General features: G+C 38.1%; 3 protein-coding genes and 3 non-coding genes across 9 annotated transcripts in view; 3 read left to right on the forward strand and 3 right to left on the reverse strand.

Annotated features, from left to right (window-relative positions):
• The window catches only part of LOC125473093 (tRNA 2'-phosphotransferase 1-like), a 28,845-nt gene extending 13,192 nt beyond the window's left edge, over positions 1 to 15,653 (reverse strand). The window contains exons 1-8 of one of the 4 annotated variants that reach the window (XM_048575412.1): positions 15,428 to 15,653; positions 4,347 to 4,463; positions 4,120 to 4,267; positions 3,946 to 4,035; positions 3,335 to 3,389; positions 3,076 to 3,198; positions 2,451 to 2,507; positions 2,055 to 2,352 (exon numbers count right to left, since the gene is read on the reverse strand). In XM_048575412.1, coding sequence (XP_048431369.1) covers positions 2,222 to 2,352; positions 2,451 to 2,507; positions 3,076 to 3,198; positions 3,335 to 3,389; positions 3,946 to 4,035; positions 4,120 to 4,267; positions 4,347 to 4,463; positions 15,428 to 15,474 — 768 coding nt within the window. In that variant the 5' untranslated portion in view covers positions 15,475 to 15,653 and the 3' untranslated portion in view covers positions 2,055 to 2,221. Of the gene's footprint in view, positions 1 to 2,054; positions 2,353 to 2,450; positions 2,508 to 3,075; positions 3,199 to 3,334; positions 3,390 to 3,945; positions 4,036 to 4,119; positions 4,268 to 4,346; positions 4,464 to 4,749; positions 4,978 to 12,681; positions 12,980 to 13,077; positions 13,135 to 13,720; positions 13,844 to 13,979; positions 14,035 to 14,591; positions 14,682 to 14,765; positions 14,914 to 15,026; positions 15,144 to 15,427 lie in introns of those variants that run through there. The other 3 variants (XM_048575410.1, XM_048575411.1, XM_048575413.1) reach the window with 3 other exon arrangements.
• Positions 1,791 to 1,908, forward strand: LOC125473246. Its single transcript, XR_007255125.1, has one exon. It is a non-coding gene; the product is annotated as a U5 spliceosomal RNA (small nuclear RNA).
• Positions 6,138 to 7,681, reverse strand: LOC125473101 (eukaryotic translation initiation factor 3 subunit I-like). Its single transcript, XM_048575423.1, has 6 exons — positions 7,282 to 7,681; positions 6,992 to 7,119; positions 6,777 to 6,896; positions 6,587 to 6,676; positions 6,316 to 6,402; positions 6,138 to 6,218 (listed from the first exon to the last, which is right to left on the reverse strand). The coding sequence occupies exons 1-6, from the start codon at positions 7,679 to 7,681 to the stop codon at positions 6,138 to 6,140; spliced, it is 906 nt and encodes a 301-aa protein (XP_048431380.1).
• The window catches only part of LOC125473095 (40S ribosomal protein S13-like), a 34,474-nt gene continuing 20,891 nt past the window's right edge, over positions 8,699 to 22,281 (reverse strand). The window contains exons 3-5 of the mRNA XM_048575415.1: positions 9,766 to 9,904; positions 9,486 to 9,672; positions 8,699 to 8,907 (exon numbers count right to left, since the gene is read on the reverse strand). Of these exons, the coding sequence (XP_048431372.1) occupies positions 8,874 to 8,907; positions 9,486 to 9,672; positions 9,766 to 9,904 (360 nt within the window). The 3' untranslated portion in view covers positions 8,699 to 8,873. The remainder of the gene's footprint in view (positions 8,908 to 9,485; positions 9,673 to 9,765; positions 9,905 to 22,281) is intronic.
• LOC125473251 lies at positions 10,913 to 11,031 on the forward strand. Its single transcript, XR_007255130.1, has one exon. It is a non-coding gene; the product is annotated as a U5 spliceosomal RNA (small nuclear RNA).
• LOC125473248 lies at positions 12,412 to 12,528 on the forward strand. The gene has a single exon (XR_007255127.1). It is a non-coding gene; the product is annotated as a U5 spliceosomal RNA (small nuclear RNA).

Raw genomic sequence — 22,281 nt, forward strand, 5'->3', positions numbered from 1 at the left:
TGCTACACATCTCATCACTTCCAATATTTACTGGCTCAAGGAAGTTTGACTTCATCCTAAATCATAGAAGAATTACAAATTTTAAAGGGGTTTGCAAGTGGAACACAACATATACCTAATAAAATTTGGACCAAGAAAAACAAATAATGGATAAGCATATAGTGTTAAAATTTGAACAAGTTAAAAAAAAAAAAAAAAAAGTCTCATCCCGTTCCACGCATAAATATTGTACCAAACAACAAATGGAACATGGGTATTTTAGTCATTTTTATCTTTTGGTTTCGTTCTGTCCATGCGCTACCAAACGTAGAACGGAACAATCGTCCCGTTCCGTCTTGCGTGTACCAAACATAACACGGAACATCCGTTCCGTCCCGTCCTGTCCCGTCCCGTCCCGTCTGCGTACCAAACGGTACCTAAAGTTTTATGTTCGGAACGTTCCTTGCAGATTACAAATGAAGCTCACTCAATATGCAAACACTACCTATTCTTTTGTCGGATAATATGTTTAGAAGAGATTCATGGCTTGTTTGATTTGTTTTTGGAGGTTAGACAATCAAATTCTAACGTTGTTCTGCTCGAAATTTAGGGTTAGGTTTCGTTTTTAGTTTTTGCTTTTCAATTTTGTGCTTGAGATACGAGGTAAATGATGTGGGAGAGCAGGGCCAAGCTAGAACGTTAGTTCACCGGGGCACAATTAAGTAGATGAGGATGCAGAACTCTATCCTCATTGTATCCAACAGTAGTGTGCACAATGCCAAAAAAAAAAAAAAAAAATCCAGTTTTTCGGTGAGACACTTTGTCGAGCACTTAGCCAACCCATATCATTGTATGCTTAAAGTACATCCCTGCTCTTTAATATTCTTTTATTTGTGTCTTTATGTCAATATTGTTATAGTTAATAAAATAACATGCATAGAGCCGTGAGCTCTAATTTATGAGACGATTGGGAGGAGAGAGGATTAATGAGCCTTTATTACCCTTAAGCTTTTTTCAGAAACAGTGTCGTGAGTTGAAATAATCAACTCTAATATCCACTTCCGGTGGTCTTGGATGAGAATCGAGTTATAAGGTGCATTGAAGAGATGATGATGTTGTTTAGCTTTTGGTGGTAGTTTTGTCTGCACCTCTCCCACCATGTGTCATTCACTCTTTTTCATACCTCATTCCTTTGCGTTCCATCTATCTATAAAACTATAAAAAAAAAAAAAAAAAAAATTTGAAATGGTTATCAAGGACATTCAAATACTTATTGGTCATGAAAATAGTTTTTAGTGCTTTTTGGATAAATATTTTATGGCGGAGGACATCTTCATGAAACACTTTCAAGTGTTTTTCATGAAGCGTATTTTTAAGAAATTTTTTAACATGCTACTAATAAAAGTACTTGTCACAAGATGTCTATAGCCAGAAGTGCTTCTTGCATAATCCATTCCAAATGTGCCTTTATTGGAGTCAATTGTCACCAATTATTTGCTCTATCGAAACCTTGTTCTTCATGTTCTGTGTTGTTTTGATGTCCACCTATTTACACTTCAAATGAGAACCTTAAAATGTTTAAAGGGTTATACTAAAAAGTTAGTGTGCTATTAAGGTATTGGATAATTGAAGATCCAGTAAAATTTGAAATCATTAGATCTAAAGGGAACGTTAGTAATGGGATTTTGAGGTAAAGCCAAATGGGCAACACTTTGTTGTTGTTTCTCAAAATCCCACATGGAACAGAAGCAAAACCATCACGATGGGAACTGCTATAAAAATAGAGGAAATGGAAAATTTAGTATTCATGCAGCCATGCGGTGAGCACAGAGCGAACTATTCTTTCGCCTTTTACTAAAGAATACCGTGTGCTCGCCTCAAATAGTGGCATACACCAATTTTTGGGGGAGTTTCTCTCCACAGAGAAGCCCCTATAAACTAGTTTTCCAGTATATTTCATTGGCTTTTCATGATCTCACGGGGCATTAACACGATGCCCGTGTCCATAAATCTCTTCACTCCACTTTGATTACATAAGAAAAGCAGTCTTCTAGTTGTTTACGGACATCAATCTATAACATCAAAAACATAAAATTTGATTTCCATTGATAAGAAAATTGCTGACTACAACCGGCTTTACGTATGTTCCGAACAACAGAATCGTTGCATCTCATATCGTTGCTACAATCCTCCAACGGGTAGGAAATGAAATAGAGAAATGGAACGATTGCATCCAACCGATTTAGGTTGAGAAAGGTATCGGCTTTCTATCGGGCCATGATTCTATTTTCTCAAAGTACTTGACTGGAATAACACCATCAAAGCCTTCGGTCAAGATCACCTTGTTCTCTGAAATGTAAAACTTCATTCCCTCTGCAATGAAAATTACAAGAAATCATAGGTGCTTGGGTTCATGACAAATGTAAAAGAAAATTCTGAACTTCGATAATGAATGGTTTGTAAAACTATACCTTCTAAAGCCTTTTTAACATCGAGATAGATCAAAACATTAGCATTGCACCTCATACCTACAAGAATACAAATCAAACAAGTTATTACAGTAAGATGAAAAATGTGTCTAGGATTCAAATGAATAACTTTTGTATATTTTCAGAATCATTGCCACTATAGCTCATTAAGTCATGATAGTTATTACCAGTTAAAACACTAGAGAATGACTAAAAACTTTTGAGAAATCTAAAATTCTGAAAAAGTCGGTGACCACAAAATGCAGAATTCATCGAGGTTAGACACAAAGGTGGAGAACTTGTATCACATACTTTAATGGGTTCACCACCTGTGAACAGTATTACTTCATTTGTTCCTTCACTAAAGTAAACTTTGTATACAACTTGCAACAGAGTTGATGAACTAAGAGAAAAATTTAAACCTTTAAAAATGGCAAACATATGTAAAACTTTCAGGTCTACAAAAAATTGCATAGATAAGTGCTAAGTTTTAGAAATTGGGTCTGCAAATGGTCCTCCCCAGACAAGTGTTGTTATTCATGTGCGATTATAAATGAAAGACGGTTCATCATCACAGGTTCATGAAAAGAAAAATTTGCTAATCAATAATCCTAATCAAACACAGTACCGCTAATCACTTGCCCATCTGTTGGCAAGCCACGTGAGAAGTGAACATGCAATCTTTTCATGGTCTTTAGACCGGAGCCTAATATGGATTCCAAATTCTTCCTGTAGGTCCCATGCACGCAAACTGCAAATCAAAGGGAAAGAAAAACAGTGAGACAAACAAAGAGGTAAAATTTCCATAGAAACACGCACAACTCTTCATTCTTGACTGAGAAATTATGTGCTAAGAATGCAATAAGATTGCACACTAAAAGATAAACCTGGAACTTCTTCAGATGAAAGGATTGGCGTCAACAATCTTTCAGATTCAACTATCTGTCAATATACACGCAGAGTAGATATTAACATATAATGTATAGCCAGCAAGTATAGATGGATGCACAATCCAAAAACGCACAACGCAAAAAATGGTAAATACAATGCCATTCTTAAGCTAGCATTTTAGGCAGATCCATAATCTAAAAATGCACAGGACAAATAAACTGGATAACTAAATTCTGATTTGTTAAGTATTCCATAAGTATCTACATAATGATCTGAAACTCAGAGCACAAGGAAAAATAATGTAAGGACATCCAGTCTTAGAGTGTAAGGTAACAATTCTCCAGCTTAACCAAATTTTCAAGTCTCAACAAAGATTCCACTTACAGAAAGACTCTACCCTGGCCGTGCTTTCACAAGATTGTGCAAAGAGAAACGAGTTAATACCTTGCTGTGATTTCACAAGATTACACAGACAAAAACTACTTGGATAGCGTGTGACTAAAGCAGTAAAACAGTAATCTACGGAAACAGTTGACAATTCAAGCAATTAACAGAAGGTCTCGCATCTCCATGAAGCGACTCCAAACAGATATTCAAGATAAACTACCGTTGTTGTGTGGCCTTGGTTTGCACGTATCAAAAGTTCCCCATTTTCTTCCGAGAGGCCAAAGCGCTGCTTATTATCCTTTCTGACAGCCTAACAAGACGCAGCACATAATTAAGCATCCTATTTACGCAGTTCATCTAACAAATAAAGGACTATCGAGAACTGATCACTAACCTCCTTAATCTCATCAATAGTATGTGATCTCAACGGAATATTAGCAAATGTCTTTATGTTTAGCTTTAATAGATCATTAACCTTCACATATCCATCGCTTCGCATATTCAAACTCAACTCACCCGCCATATGGCGCAATATACGCGTCCTAAATAAGTAACAGAGAGGCACCATTACCCTAACAATAATTAACAAATAATTAACAGATCGGCTAGTGTAGTGCTTACAATAATCTACCAAGTGCGTCAATTTTATCTTTGCCGGAGCCACCACCTCCGCTGCCACCTCGTCCTCTCGATGTTTCTCTATGATTTTTCACCTCCCAATCTCTTCCTCCTCCACCACTGCCCACAAAAATACACAATCAGACTTTCACAGTATTTGTTGTACGTAAGCACAAACTCCATTATTCCTCTGCCGTTAAATGGAAAAAAAAAAAAAAAAATTCCCAACTTTTATCGAGAAATTCCCAAAAGAAGGGTGAATTGATTGAAACAATGAAAAAATCGAATAAATTTCTCAGAAAACAAAGGAAAGTCACAATTCTGATTTTGTTAAATCTGAACTCGTTCCCCATTTTCTCAGCAACCAAACAGGATAGGAGAGGAAATGGGAGGGGGAAGAAACTACCTTCTGGAGGTACTGCTGCTGCTGACGTTGCGATTGTTGTTGTCCATGAAAACCAGAGCAGGAAAGCTGGAAGGGTGGAGGAGATTTAGGGCTACGTGGAAGGAGAACACGGTAGTAGCGTAGAACTCAAATGTTATTTTGGGTGACAGACGCCCACATGAATGTCACGAGATTTTGCGATTCCCCGAGAGTCTGAGAGAGATGGAATGATGATGAATGCAACGTTATCCCATGTAAGGAATTTGACCTAAATGTCCTAAACTAACGTAAAACAAGTGATCTGAAGGATGAGGTAAAACCCCACACTTTTGACACTTTTTTTTAACACACACACGCGTGCGCGCGCGCGCGCATATATATATATATATATATATATATATATATATATTATTTATAAAGGATCAACGGGTAGCTTCGTCCTGGCAGTTCATTCTTTTTTAGGCCAAGAAGATGACATAAGCATTTCAGTCTTCTTCTAACTATCATCAGGCATTTTGTGTTATAGAGAAAATGTCCAACGCTAATTTAGCTAATTAAAGGCATATCAATTAAGTAGAATAGTATGGCATTAGCACCCCCATTAAATATTAAACATATATAATAACACATTTCTTAGTAAAAACGACGGCTTCATTATTTAGTCATAGTTCATACGGTCTTTAGTTGAATAACTCATCATATTTCTTCATATACCATTTATTTAAGAGGTATTAGCCGACTCATCCTCCATCATTTCCACAATTTTGGTCATGAGAATCCAGCAGATTGCAGTTTTAGCTCCTTCAAGCTCTTCCTGCTAAATCTCCCACTAGTTTTTCCTTGATGACCAATTAGGTACGGTAAGTTCTTCATACACCAATTCTCAAGGATCGAATGTTTTTATGCACACTCCAAGGGCAATTTTTCTTTGGAGCTTCGCTGCACTGAGAGCAAACAATGGTACTCCACGTTTCTCGTGTTTGGAGTGGCAGTGTGCGCTACGAGCGGTAGGGTTTGTGCTTGGATGTAGGGGAGTGGTCGTGTAACAGATTCAAGTTACTGATGCAAACTATATAAATACAATCTTCTACTCAACTGTTTTAGAACCGGTGAACTGCATTTCACGTGATGGGGTTCCTTCACAGATGCTCGTAAGCCATAGTGAATTGCTTTGTAAATGTGCAGCTGTGGATGATGTAGCGGAATAGAAGCTACATTGTTCATAGCCAGTGAACTGGGAAGATGGCATAGCCAGATGAATATATGAGCCTACTTGCATGTTGCTTATAAACACAGTACTCTTTTCCAATTAACCGTATGAACATTTTTTATTTTATAGAAGCGATATTGTGAGAGGAGGGAATCATTGCTCGGGACCTCAAATGCAAAGGGTGAACGCTTATAATCAACTAAGCTATAAGCCCGTTGAAAGCCAAAGCATTTAAAGGTCCAAAATGCCCTTTAACACCTCCAATCTCTTCTTCAAGAATCTATAGGATCCGGAAAAAGAATTAAAAACCATGTACTGAAGAGACAACAACAAAGAACATTCATTCTACAAAACATAAACAAAGTCGAATGGTTTACCTTGTCGTAGAATTTGGCTTCGAATTTCCCAGCACGATGATCAGTTCTGGTGACATCTCCTGCATACTGACCACCACCAAGTACCACCTGGACAGCAACAAAAAGCATTTTGTTTTGATTAATTGCGCGTAAATGAGAGATGCGATGGAACTAAGTGTGTTGATTAAGTATAATCAAATCGTCAAACTTAGAACTTATGCCGGAAACTTTTTGACTTGAAACAAGTTGGCAAGAAGATATTGCAAACCCATTTGAGATGAAATTTACATACATGATCAAGAAGAGGAGACATTGCAACAGCATTGACTGGACGCTCTGTCACATAGGTCTTGATAAGTGTCAACTCTCTAGTATCCCAAAGCTAAAAAATACGCAACAGAAAACCCAGTTCAGTAAAGAGTACAGAGCCGGCAACAACTCAATACGAACAAAAGAAAGGCGGCGAGTATGAGATGCATTGCCTTGGCAGATTGATCAAGGGAACCAGTTAGGAAATGTGAACCATCGGCGGATTTTGTAAGTGAAGTTATCGTCTTTTTGTGACCCACTTCCTGGTCGTTCTCCTTAAGTAATTTACCGGTCTGCAATACAACAACACAACGCTCATTGCCAACAAAGTTAACGAAGAGTTTCGAAATTTCAAATGCAAGAATTGAACAAGCCAACAATAACTCACCTCTGCATCCCAAATGCGAATAACTGCGTCTTCTCCGGCGCTTACGATGGTTCTGTTCGAAGGCCCCCAAACAGCTCTATTAATTCGTCCCTTAGGTCCCTTGAGAATCAAAATCGATTCACCAACCTCTGAAAAATCGAAACCAACGAATTATATACTACATTCAAAATTGCACTTGAATTAGTTTAGCTTAAAGTAGTAATATCACTCGTAATAAAAAAAACATCGTATTCAATTTCGTTTTATAAACTAAAAACAGGGCAAAGCAAATAAGAGGAGATTATTGTTACGATCTTCGGGGTCTCTGTCAATGCGCTTGACGTGAATCGCGGACGTGACCCCCATGAAGGGGTCGGTGGTGATAACAGCCAGCCGATCGCCGACGGATAAGTCAACAGCCCTGGTCGGGGAGTCAAAGTTGAAGGTGAAGAGCAGTCGGCCGGTCCGAACGTCCCAGAGCTTGGCGGTCTGATCAGCGCTGCCAGTGATGAGGCGGGAGGAGTCCCGGGAAACGTCGCAGCACCAAACGGCGCCATTGTGGCCGCGGTAGGTGCCGAGGTGCTCGCCATTGTCGGCGAACCAGACGGTGGGTTTGTGATCCTTGGCGCAAGAGAAGAGGAGGTCGCTGTCCCTGTTGTACTTGAGGAAGGTCAAGGGCCTCTCGTGCCCCTTCATCAGTATTGGCCTCATGTTTGGATACAGCGGGAAAATCTAGAGGAATTTGGGGAACTAGGGTTTACAGTTTCCTAAGTCCTAATCCCAGCTATTTGTACCAGAAAAACTCCAAAACCCAGTTGGGACTCGGAGTTCATATCCTCCTTCCCGCCAAAAAAAAGTATTGTATTAAGAGAGTTTCTTGTCAACAATTATTTATTTTATTTTATTTTTTTGAGCTGTTGCGTTAGTGAATTAAATACTTAGGAGGGTGCATCTAATTGAAATTTTAAGAGTTTTTAATTCTTATAATAGATTTAGGGATATCTAATCAGGATTTTAAACGATCATGTATAATTTAAAATGTATTCAATCATAATTTTAAGTGATTCAAAATATATTTAATTCAGATTTTAAGATAGTTTATTAAAACTGTATTCAATTAAAAATTTATTTTAAAGAATTTGAAAAAATTGAGGAATAGGAGAGAACTGAAGATATTTCGTAATGTATTTTAAATATCCACAAATCTCATATTTGCTCATGAGATTGTAAGGGAATTGAATTAAAATTTTATCTGGAATCTCTCCAAATCTTTTAAATTCCATAAAAAGCATTAAAATCTCACAAATCCCCAATTGAATACTCTCCTTAGTTGTTAGAGGCGAGGAAGATCAAACTCAAACCATGGTATAGATGCATGATTACTTTCCGTTATTGTGGTTAAGTATCATGCGTCTTGTCAACAAAAATAAAAAAAATCATCCATCTCTCTTACATTACACTAAATACAACACAAGCTAATTATATAGCATGGATAAAATAGTGATTAACGAGGATTAAATAATAGAGGATAAATTGAAATCTACGTGAAAATTAGGAGGAAAATCAACAGTTTACTCTTTCAAGTAAATCGAATATGGCGACACCCAATTGAAGAATTTGAATAGAAAACCCAGGTGTGGGTGTAGGCAGAGAACTCTGATAGCTTTTGTTTGATTTTTCATATATGGTGACCAAAATCAACTCCCCATGGAAAACTAAACAGCTGCATATGAGAAAAATATCCAAAACGCGCATCGACAACGAAGGAGTGTTCCACAGGATTCTGAATTAAGTCATCCAACTTGAAGCAAATGAAAGAAAATAAGACATTAAAGCATAAGTACTACTCTCTTAAAAAGTACATTAACAGGAGCACCCAAAACTGTTGCCAATCATATCCTTCCTAAGCCACAAGAGTGCTGGCGGTGGTCGATTCACTGCAAACAACAGAACAAAGGAGTAAGCATTCAAGGTAGCCGCTACAATTTCATTGCAAATGACACGACAGTTGACATGTAAACTTATAGTACAAGACACGGAACAACAACGATTTCATGGTGAGACCCGCTTCAGCCTAACAATGATTTATTACTTATATAACAAGCATAAACATGAATTAGGAGGAAAGCCAACACACTTTGACATGACTCAAATTTCATTCTTCAAGGGAACAAATATTAGATTACCACGTTTAATAAGGTATTCCGATTTTGGATACGTAAGAACACCAGAAAACGAATTAGTTTACATAATACAGTACACAATTTGGTTAGGGCAGTGGTTTATTACTTATAGAATACATGAACTAAATCCAAGATTTGTAAAACCGCATCAAAGATTAAACTGCTGGGACCCATATCCAAAGTTTGATTTAGCAGACCTATGGCAGTGTTTATTACTTAACTATTCTGATAAAATTCTCAAGTGTTTTTTAGGCAATGACCCATCTGCGCATCTTCAAGTAAGATTAATGAAATCTATGACTACTTAAAATGAAATACAAAAAGGTACTTACTACTTCCAGACTGGTGGAAGCTTCTTTGTCTTCTTGTAGTAACGAGCAAGGCGATGGATTCTGCTCTCAACCAGAATCAGTCTAAATTTAGAATCCTTGTCCTTCCTGTTCCTCTCCAAATGCTTCCTGATTGAGACAGCCTTCTTGATCAGGTGGTAAAGATCCTCAGGAATTTCAGGGGCAAGACCTAACCACGCGAAAAGGAAAGTATAAGATATAATTTTCAAGATTTCTCCTAAGGACAAAGAGGTTATTATGAAAACAAATTCAAGATACGCACCATGAGCCTTGAGAATACGCAAGATCTTGCTGCCAGTGACACTCTTCACCTGAGCAATACCGTGAGAATCACGAAGAATAACACCAATTTGAGAGGGTGTCAGACCCTTCTTGGCAAACTTACAGATGTTCTCCTCAACCTAGAAGGCAAAAAACAACCTGATAAGCTATTAAACCATAATGCACAAAATACAAATAGAAATAGAAATTTTTGGTCTACTGCAGCAAGAGTGATACCTCTGGAACAATCAGGAGTTAAAAATAACCAAACTTCCATTTAGTCAATGGAGATTAAATGGAAAAAGGCATGCAGTAGACACAAAGTTGTGTCACCATTCATTGTGTATAAAACTGATTGAGTGAACACAGAACACAGAAACAAACAATTGAAGATTGGGTTAATATAAAATGGAAAGGAAAAAAAACACGGGAACTACAACCCAACAACATAAAACGATAACAAGGTAACATAACATAGAAACTAAAAGTTAACTGCATCACAAAGACGTAGCGGAATATAAGAAACAAAACTATACGTTCGTTGCTAATTCAATTATCATTTATTACATAAGACAGCGATATCAAACTCCATGTTTTATTAGCTTCAACAAGATCAATTGTAGATCTTCATCAGTCAATCAATACAGACAGCACATCAAAAACAGATTAAACAACGAAGTGCGGCCTGGTTGCCAAAATTATAAAATACTACCCATAAAATGAAATCATAGAATCAGTTAAAATCTTTTAACATCCGAAACCAAATGGCAATGAACCTAGATTTTCCAACAATGGGGAACAAAATTGAGCTAAATATTCGAACTTTAGTCCATTTTCTCATCAGCCAAACAAATCTAAACACAACCCATATTCTCATCAACCAAACAAATTGGTGATTCGTTTGTGTGTATATTTGTAAGTTTTCAAATTGGTGATTGCTACACATGACAAGCTAAAATATCTTGGTCTAAAATAATAATGATATGGCTGTTAATCTTGATGTCCTTTAGCATGTGATGTGATTATATGTAAATGGAGAAATGTGAAAACTTCATTAATTAGCAAGGAATCCCACATCGGAGGATGCAAAACAATCTCTGCGAGAATGCGCCTACAAGAGGAGAGAATGTCAGCTATGGCAACCACGCAGCCATGCGGTGAGCGCAAAGCGAACTATTCTTTCGCCTTTTACTAAAGAATACTGTGTGTGCACCGCATTCAGTGGCATACGCCAATTTTTTCAAGGGATTTCTCTTACAAAGGAAGCCCTGCAAATTTCAGTTACTTAAAGTTTTATGTTCGGAACGTTCCTTGCAGATTACAAATGAAGCCCACTCAATATGCAAGCACTACCTATTCTTTTGTCGGATAATATGTTTAGAAGAGATTCATGGCTTGTTTGATTTGTTTTTGGAGGTTAGACAATCAAATTCTAACGTTGTTCTGCTCGAAATTTAGGGTTAGGTTTCGTTTTTAGTTTTTGCTTTTCAATTTAGTGCTTGAGATACGAGGTAAATGATGTGGGAGAGCAGGGCCAAGCTAGAACGTTAGTTCACCGGGGCACAATTAAGTAGATGAGGATGCAGAACTCTATCCTCATTGCATCCTACAATAGTGTGCACAATGCCAAAAAAAAAAAAAAAAAAAATTCCAGTTTTTCGGTGAGACACTTCGTCAAGCACTTAGCCAACTCATACCATTGTATGCTTAAAGTACATCCCTGTTCTTTAGTATTCTTTTATTTGTGTCTTTATGTCAATATTGTTATAGTTAATAAAATAACATGCATAGAGCCGTGAGCTCCAATTTATAAGACGATTGGGAGGAGAGAGGATTAATGAGCCTTTATTAACTTTAAGCTTTTTTTCAGAAACAGTGTCATGAGTTGCAATAACCAACTGTAATATCCACTTCCGGTGGTCTTGGACGAGAATCGAGTTATAAGGTGCATTGAAGAGATGTCGATGTTGTTTAGCTTTTGGTGGTAGTTTTGTCTGCAACTCTCCCACCATGTGTCATTCACTCTTTTTCATACCTCATTTCCTTTGCGTCCCCTCTATCTATAAAACTAAAAATAAAATAAAAAAATGAAATGGTTATCAAGGACATTCAAATACTTATTAGTCATGAAAATAGTTTTTAGTGCTTTTTGGATAAATGTTTTATGGTGAAGCACATCTTCATGAAACACTTTCAAGTATTTTTCATGAAGCGTATTTTTAAGAAATTTTTTAACATGCTACTAATAAAAGTACTTGTCACAAAATGTCTATAGCCAGAAGTGCTTCTTGCAAAATCCATTCTAAATGTGCCTTTATTGGAGTCAATTGTCACCTATTATTTGCTCTGTCGAAACCTTGTTCTTCATCTTCTGTGTTGTTTTGATGTCCACCTATTTACACTTCAAATGAGAACCTTAAAATGTTTAAAGGATTATCCTAAAATATTAAGGTATTGGATAATTGAAGATCCAGTAAAATTTGAAATCATTAGATCTAAAGGGAACGTTAGTAATGGGATTTTGAGGTAAAGCCAAATCGGCAACACTTTGTTGTTGTTTCTCAGAATCCCACATGGGACAGAAGCAAAACCATCACGATGGGAACTGCTATAAAAATAGAGGAAATGGAAAATTTAGTATCCATGCAGCCATGCGGTGAGCACAGAGCGAACTATTCTTTCGCCTTTTACTAAAGAATACTGTGTGCTCGCCTCATATAATGGCATACACTAATTTTTGGAGGAGTTTCTCTTCACAGAGAAGCCCCTATAAACTAGTTTTCCAGTATATTTCATTGGCTTTTCATGTTCTCACGGGGCATTGACATGATGCCCGTGTCCATAAAAGTCACTTCACTCCACTTTGATTACATAAGAAAAGCAGTCTTCTAGTTGTGTAGACATAAAGACATCAATCTAACATCAAAAACATCAAATTTGATTTCCATTGATAAGAAAATTGCTGACTACAATCGGCTTTACATATGTTCCGAACAACAGAATCGTTGCATCTCATATAGTTGCTACAATCCTCCAACGGGTCGGAAATGAAATAGAGAAATGGAACGATTGCATCCAACCGATTTAGGTTGAGAAAGGTATCGGCTTTCGATCGGGCCATGATTCTATTTTCTCAAAGTACTTGACTGGAATAACACCATCAAAACCTTCAGTCAAGATCACCTTGTTCTCTGAAATGTAAAACTTCATTCCCTCTGCAATGAAAATTACAAGAAATCATAGGTGCTTGGGTTCACGACAAATGTAAAAGAAAATTCTGAACTTCGATAATGAATGGTTTGCAAAACTATACCTTCTAAAGCCTTTTTAACATCGAGATAGATCAAAACATTAGCATTGCACCTCACACCTACAAGAATAGAAATCAAACAAGTTATTACAGTAAGACGAAAAATGTGTCTTGGATTCAAATGAATAACTTTTGTATATTTTCAGAATCATTGCCACTATAGCTCATTAAGTCATGATAGTTATTACCAGTTAAAACACTAGACAATGACTAAAAACTTTTAAGAAATCTAAAATTCTGAAATAGTCGGTGACCATAAAATGCAGAATTCATCGAGGTTAGACACAAATGTGGAGAACTTGTATCACATACTTTAATAGGTTCACCACCTGTGAACAGTATTACTTCATTTGTTCCTTCACTAAAGTAAACTTTGTATACAACTTGCAACAGAGTTGATGAACTAAGAGAAAAATTTAAACCTTTAAAAATGGCAAACATATGTAAAACTTTCAGGTCTACAAAAAATTGCATAGATAAGTGCTAAGTTTGAGAAATTGGGTCTACAAATGGTCCTCCCCAGACAAGTGTTGTTATTCATGTGCGTGTTGTTATTCATGTGCGATTATAAATGAAAGACGGTTCATCATCACAGGTTCATGAAAAGAAAAATTTACTAATCAATAATCCTAATCAAACACATTACCGCTAATCACTTGCCCATCTGTTGGCAAGCCACGTGAGAAGTGAACATGCAATCTTTTCATGGTCTTTAGACCGGAGCCTAATATGGATTCCAAATTCTTCCTGTAGGTCCCATGCACGCAAACTGCAAATCAAAGGGAAAGAAAAACAGTGAGACAAACAAAGAGGTAAAATTTCCATAGAAACACGCACAACTCTTCATTCTTGACTGAGAAATTATGTGCTAAGAATGCAATAAGATTGCACACTAAAAGATAAACCTGGAACTTCTTCAGATGAAAGGATTGGCGTCAACAATCTTTCAGATTCAACTATCTGTCAATATACACGCAGAGTAGATATTAACATATAATGTTAAAGCCAACAAGTATAGATGGATGCTCAATCCAAAAACGCACAACGCAAAAAATGGTAAATACAATGCCATTCTTAAGCTAGCATTTTAGGCAGATCCATAATCTAAAAATGCACAGGACAAATAAACTGGATAACTAAATTCTGATTTGTTAAGTATTCCATAAGTATCTACATAATGATCTGAAACTCAGAGCTCAAGAAAAAATAATGAAAGGACATCCAGTCTTAGAGTGTAAGGAAACAATTCTCGAGCTTAACCAAATTTTCAAGTCTCAACAAAGATTCCACTTACAGAAAGACTCTAACCTGGCCGTGCTTTCACAAGATTATGCAAAGAGAAACGAGTTAATACATTGCTGTGATTTCACAAGATTACACAGACAAAAACTACTTGGATAGCGTGTGACTAAAGCAGTAAAACAGTAATCTACGGAAACAGTTGACAATTCAAGCAATTAACAGAAGGTCTCGCATCTCCATGAAGCGACTCAAAACTGATATTCAAGATAAATTACCGTTGTTGTGTGGCCTTGGTTTGCACGTATCAAAAGTTCCCCATTTTCTTCCAAGAGGCCAAAGCGCTGCTTATTATCCTTTCTGACAGCCTAACAAGACGCAGCACATAATTAAGCATCCTATTTACGCAGTTCATCTAACAAATAAAGGACTATCGAGAACTGATCACTAACCTCCTTAATCTCATCAATAGTATGTGATCTCAACGGAATATTAGCAAATGTCTTTATGTTTAGCTTTAATAGATCATTAACCTTCACATATCCATCGCTTCGCATATTCAAACTCAACTCACCCGCCATATGGCGCAATATACGCGTCCTAAATAAGTAACAGAGAGGCTAGAGTTTAAATAAACTATGCCATTAAGCTGCATTACCCTTACCCTAACAATGATTAACAAATAATTAACGATAGGCTAGTGTAGTGCTTACAATAATCTACCAAGTGCGTCAATTTTATCTTTGCCGGAGCCACCACCTCCGCCGCCACCGCGCCCTTTCGATGTTTCTCTATGATTTTTCACCTCCCAATCTCTTCCTCCTCCACCACTGCCCACAAAAATACACAATCAGACTTTCACAGTATTTGTTATAGGTAAGCACAAACTCCATTATTCCTCTGCCGTTAAATGGAAAAAAAATAAAAATTTCCCAACTTTTATCGAGAAATTCCCAAAAGAAGGGTGAATTGATTGAGAAAATGAAAAAATGGAATAAATTTCTCAGAAAACAAAGGAAAGTCACAATTCTGATTTTGTTTAATCTGAACTCGTTCCCCATTTTCTCAGCAACCAAACAGGATAGGAGAGGAAATGGGAGGGGGAAGAAACTACCTTCTGGAGGTACTGCTGCTGCTGACGTTGCGATTGTTGTTGTCCATGAAAACCAGAGCTGGAAAGCTGGAAAGGGTGAGGGAGGTGGAGGAGATTTAGGGCTACGTGGAAGGAGAACACGGTAGTAGCGTAGAACTCAAATGTTATTTTCGGTGACAGACGCCCACATGAATGTCACGAGATTTTGCGATGCCCCGAGAGTCTGAGAGAGATGGAATGATGATGAATGCAACATTATCCCGTATAAGGAATTTGACCTAAATGTCCTATACTAACGTAAAACAAGTGATCTGAAGGATAAGGTAAAACCCCACACTTTTGACACCTTTTTTTTAAACATATATATATATATATATATATATATATGAAGAGTCTAGTAGTAATTGTATAGTTGGAGTTAGTTAGACAAGGGTAGATGTGTAATTAATTGATGTATGTTGAGGTCAGTTTTGTCAATAAAATTGTATCTATATATCCTGATGTAAATGTATTGATTACTGTTTTTTTTGTGAAATGAGAAGAAGATATTTTTTACATCTCTGAGTTCTTGAAAGCTAAGATTCAATATGGTATCAATCGCCACCGCCTCACGGCCATGGTGAATCTTCGATCGTTCTTGTCACCGCCTCACGGTTCTTTGCTTGTTCTCGTCACTGTAGTCATCGTCTCAAGGTTTTGGTGACTCTTCGATTCTCGCAGTCTTGGTGGATCTTCGATTTCCACCGCCTCACAGATTCTCTGCTCCGATCTCTGGTGTTTCTTCTCCCATCGCCTCACGGCTTCTCCGCTCCGATCTCTGGTGCTTCTTCTTTTCTGTCTCTGTAATTTGTGTGGTTCTTTGGTTGCATCTTGCTTTTTGCATCCATCATGGCGTCTGATTCGTCATCTTCTCTCCCAACTTCTTCAAACCCTAATTTGGTGCAAAGCTATACCTCTCTCACAATTCAGAATATTGGCAATATGGTCTCGATCAAAGTTAAGAGCTCGAATTATCTTCCATGGCGAGCACTCTTTGATCCAATTTTTCGTCGTTATAAACTTCTCGGTATTATTGATGGATCTGAACCTTGTCTATCTCCTCTTTTGTCTGATCGTTCTGTCAATCCTGCGTTTGAACAGTGGTATGAAAAAGATCAAAATCTCTTGATTTGGTTGAATTCAACTCTCTCTGAGGAGATTATTCCTTTCACAGTTGGGGTTTCTTCTTCTCGTGATCTCTGGCTTAAATTGGAACAACGTTTTGGTGGAATCTCCGATGCTCATATTCATCAGCTTAGATCTCGTCTTCAATCTCTTCAGAAAGGTTCTCAATCGATCTCTGAGTACCTCCAGCAAATTAAAGCCATTTCTGATTCTTTAACCGCTGCTGGTGCCTCTGTGTCTGATCGTGATTTGATTGCTGCTACATTACATGGTTTACCAGAGGAATTTGACTCATTTGTTGATTCTATTACTCTTTGTCTCTCATATACTACCTTGGATGAACTGCATGGTCTTCTTCTTACAAAGGAATTGTCAATGGCTCGTCGAAAGAAATCGGTTGCTACTGAACCGTTTCATGCTTATGCAGCTCAAAATCAACCACCTCTCCTTCCTACACCACATTCTTCTCAGGCTTATACAGCTCAGAATCAACCTATGCCGCATCAACCTATGCAGAATTCTTCTCGCTACAACTCTAATCGTGGTCGGAACAATAATCGTTTTCCCAACAACAGAGGCAATCGCAACTATCATGGCAACAATCGGGGTTCTCACTCTAATTCTGGTTTCCAAAGGTCATCAAGGCTTTCGTTCTCCTAATACTTCTGGTGGTCGTACAAATTGTCAAATCTGCGGATCATCAAGTCATGAAGCTATTGATTGCTATGACCGAATAAATCCAGATATCTTTGGGAAAGTACCTCCTACTAAACTTGCTGCTATGTACACTCATTATGCTTCCAAGCATTCTCCTTCCTGGATTTTAGATTCTGGTGCTACCTCCCATATTACTCATGACATCTCCAATCTCTCTTCTCCTACTCCTTACACTGGTGAAGACAAGGTGTATATCGGCGATGGTAAAGGTTTGTCCATTCATCATACTAGCAGTACATTGTTAAATACTACTCATGCTTCTTTTAAATTGAACAATGTGTTACATGTTCCGACGATGAAGCACAATTTACTCTCTGCATACCAATTTCTCAAGGATAACTACTGCTCTTTGACTTTGCATTCCGATGGTTCTGTTGTTAAGGATCGTTCTATGGGGAAGATGCTTTTGCAGGGACCGGTTAATAATGGTTTCTACACCTTTCAAGGTATCCCTGCTTCTTTATCTCCATCTTGTTCCTCCCCTCATGCTTTAGTCGGTACTAAAGCCCCTATGACCATTTGGCACAGTCGCTTGGGGCATCCTTCTACTACTATCTTCAGGCGCGTTCTGTCTGCCAATAAACTTGCACTGCAAGGAAAGCACTATGTTGATTTCTTCTGCTCGGACTGTGCAATTGCTAAGAATCACAAGCTACCATTTAAGCACTCTAGTTCTGTTTCTCCTACTAGTCTCCATTTGTTACATTGTGATGTTTGGGGCCCTGCTCCCGTCGTTTCTGCTTGTGGCTATAAGTACTATCTTTTAATAGTTGATGATTACAGCAAGTACTCTTGGTTCTTTCCTTTAAAGGCCAAATCTGATGTATTTTCCACTTTTGTTGTATTCAAGAACTATGTTGAAAATTCTGTTGGTAATAAAATCAAATGTTTGAGGTCCGATTCAAGGGGTGAATTTACAAGTAATCAGTTTAAATCCTTTCTTCAAGGTCATGGTATCTCTCATCAACTCAGCTGTCCACATACACCGGAACAAAATGGTTGTGTTGAACGGAAACATAGGCATTTGGTTGAGACCGCACGGACTCTCTTAGTTGCTTCCAAAGTCCCTCATCTGTATTGGGTCGAAGCCTTCTCTACTGCTGTTTATCTGATAAATCGCCTGCCTATTTCCAACTTGCATCACTCTCCATGGGAAATCTTATTCAAATCCATTCCTGATTACTCCAAGCTGAAGGTTTTTGGTTGCTCCTGTTATCCCTGGTTAAAGTCGTATATTCACTCCAAGTTAGAAGGGAAGAGTACAGAATGTGTGTTTTTGGGCTATAGTTTGCAGCATAAGGGCTATCGGTGCCTTGATCCTACTAATCAGCGTATATATATATTTCACGCCATGTCCAATTCAATGAGACACAGTTCCCATTTCTTCGTTCTTCCTCTGAGGTTGTTTCTCCGGACTCTCATTCTCCACCTTCCCCTATTGATTTGCACTTCTCCATTCCACAGATTCCTATTTCACCTTCTCCGGCCTCCACTTCTCCTATGAATCCTACAGTACAATCCTCTGCACCTTCCAATGAGCATGTTTCCTTTCCACCTTTATTATCCGCTTCTGCATCCAATTCTACAGCCCCTAACACCCATCCTATGCTTACTCGATCCAAAGCAGGTATTTTTAAACCCAAAGCCTATTCTGCCACAAAACATCCCTTACCTGTTGATGTTGATTTTGTCCCTTCCACATACTTACAAGCCTCTAAGTATGCACATTGGCGACAGGCTATGCAGGAAGAGTTTAATGCTCTTCAACTTACTGGTACTTGGACATTGGTTCCCCACTCTCCGTCTCAAAACATTGTTGGCTGCAAATGGGTGTTTCGCATTAAGAGGAAACCTGATGGTACAGTGGATCGGTACAAGGCTTGGTTAGTGGCCAAAGGATTTCATCAAAAAGAGGGCGTTGACTATCAAGACACTTTCAGTCCCGTAGCTAAGCCAGTCACCATTCGAGTTTTATTAACCTTGGTTGTTCAGTATGACTGGTTTCTGCATCAATTGGACATCAGTAATGCCTTCTTACATGGAGATCTCAAGGAAGATGTTTTTATGACTCAGCCACCTGGTTTCACTGATTCCAATCTGCCTAGTTATGTCTGCCAACTCAAGAAATCTCTGTATGGCTTAAAACAAGCTCCTCGGGCTTGGTTTGATAAACTGTTCCAAGTTCTGTGCACTCTTGGGTTCAAGCAGTCCTCATCCGATGCTTCTCTCTTTGTTCTTCAAGCTTCGGTTCCTGTTCTTGTTTTGGTCTATGTCGATGACATTCTTGTCACCGGACCTAATGCCACTGTCTGTCAACGTTTTATTCACAAACTCCGTTAAGCTTTTCCTGTTAAGGATTTGGGGCCCCTCCATTACTTCTTGGGATTGGAGGTGCAAAGAACTTCTGATGGTCTCTTCTGAAGGAAAAATTTTGTCCTAGCTAAGAACATGTAAGAACATTTGAATACATATGCAAACTAATAACTCTTTAAAGTAGGCATGCATTCAAAAACAATTCATAAAACCCATGACTTTCAAAGCCTAGTATATGGTGAACCATAAGACTCTTTAACAAAATTAAAGAGAATAAGAATTTAGAGATTCTTTACCCTTGAAGCTCATCCTTGATTACACAAGGGATTCACCCAAGTGGAGGGCCTTCAAGTCACCTCCTTGCTCCTTGAATCTTCCTTGTGATTTCCTCCCTTTTAGTGCTCCTTTTCTTCTTTGAGGATTTGATCTCCAAAACACCAAAAGTTTGGTGTCTCTAAGTCTCCACACCAAAGATATTGTGTGAAGATGAAATGGATGACTTAGGTAAGAAAGATTGCTAGATGTTCCTCACCTAAGGTAATGAGAGAATAGGTTTCACCCAAATTCAATTAGAAACCCCTTTTTAGGGTGAAATGGCTATAAAGATGTATTTATACCACCTCACAATGGAGTGGCAAACTTGCAATTAAGCCAAGTTCACTACCCTTAAGGTTATGGCCGGCCATTTAGTGTTTTTGGGCTTAATTGCCCATTTTGTTTTAGTTGTCATACAATCTTAAACATAATGGGCCTTGTGGGCCAAAACGTTTTTGTGCCCCGAAGCCCAAAACTAACTTAAACGCCCAATACGAACGTTTCGTATAATTAATTAACTATTTAATTAATCTTGACCATTCTTCAATTAAACCATTTAATTGCTTATCCATTTCATATAATTTCTTCACTTATATCTTTACTCGGTGTACGATCCATTAGGTTCCAATTAGCGAGGTAGTGGGCGATGTTACTCTTAACGATCGATTGTGAATTGAAACCACATTTCAATTCTCCCTTAAATTAGTGTTTGCTAATCTTTAGGGCTTCCACAAACCATGGGTGACGCCTAGCAGCATGTCATGGTTACCCAAGCTAAGTAGAAGTGGTTGGAGAACCTATCCAGTTACAACTACAATGCAATACGGTCCTTCTCTAATACAATACTCTTAATCACATTGTTTGAGTGATAGTTTGTTTCATGTCTTCTATCCAATGTGATACTTCTTTATATGATTCAATCGAATAAGATTTGGAACATCTTCCTTAGTCATATTCATATGCTTTGGCCAAAGACTCTCGAATCATATCTTAGAGTATTCTCCTTCCATCATGGAAGGTTAGAGATCCCTTGTTGTACATTCATATGCCTACATGACTAGATAGCTTGACCCCAACAATGCCGTGGACACTCCAATGGAATGCCGTTGACATAATCAAAGATCAAGGACCTAACCATTAGACATCAATGATGCCTCAGGTCAAAGGACTACTTTGCATATTGCAACTATTGAGTTCTTACATGACATGTATGTTCGAACTCTTATTTGATCGTAGTTCAGTGTACTCGATTACTCTTTCGAGCACCTATGTGTTTGCCTTAGTGTCCAACACCAAATGACTTGAGACTAGTTCATACTCACGCTTGAGTCGACATAACACATACTAACCTTAGCGGATTGTCAATGCCCAATTGGCAATCCTATGGCTAGGAACGTTTTAGGAATGAACATAAGAGAAAGGTCTCGTTAATTTAACTAACTTAAATCACTTGTCTCTTAGATCAAATACATTCCTTGGATTCCCTTATTGCTTAAACACAAGATACTATAAATAGTGATTAACAATAAGCTTTGCCCTTCTATTAAAGATATAAAAGTTTAACACAATAAGTATTCCAAAAAGCTATTACATCAAATGAGTGGCTTTGTGGGCATACTTCCAACAATCTCCCACTTGCACTCAAAGCCATCCTCCCATGTATCTAATACCCATCTTTTCCATATGGCGGTCAAGTTGGATTTGAGACATTGGCTTCGTTAGTGGATCTGCTACGTTATCGGCCGAAGCAACTTTGAGGATGTTGACTTTCCCCTCGGCAGCATATCTTCTAATGATATTGAAGCGCCTATCAAAATGCTTGTTCTTTTGATGTGCCCTGGGTTCCTTGGCTTGAGCTATCGCCCCATTATTATCACAGTACAAAGTTACTGGTGACGTAATGGTTGGAACCACTCCAAGTTCAGTGATGAACTTCTGCATCCAGAACGCTTCTTTGCCGGCTTCAGCTGCAGCGACATATTCAGCCTCTGTCGTGGAATCAGCAATTACACTTTGTTTCTTGCTTTTCCAGCTGACAGCCCCACCATTCAGAGTGAATACATATCCGGAGTTGGAACTTCTATCATCGACGTCAGATTGGAAATCTGCGTCTGTATAACCTTCCACTCGCAACTCTGATGCTCCTCCATAAACGAGGAACATGTCCTTAGTTCTTCTTAAGTACTTAAGGACCGTCTTGACAGCTGCCCAGTGTTCTGATCCTGGGTTAGATTGATATCGACTAGTAATGCTCACAGCATATGCGATATCAGGCCTTGTGCATATCATGGCATACATGAGACTTCCTATGGCGGAAGCATAAGGAATAATATTCATTTGCCGTATCTCTTCAGGAGTTTTAGGTC

Source organism: the organism of the source record quoted next, unplaced genomic scaffold (assembly GCF_019419815.1).
Source record: "Pyrus x bretschneideri cultivar Hongxiangsu unplaced genomic scaffold, Pyrus_bretschneideri_v1 Contig8, whole genome shotgun sequence".
Taxonomy (NCBI): domain Eukaryota; kingdom Viridiplantae; phylum Streptophyta; class Magnoliopsida; order Rosales; family Rosaceae; genus Pyrus; species Pyrus x bretschneideri.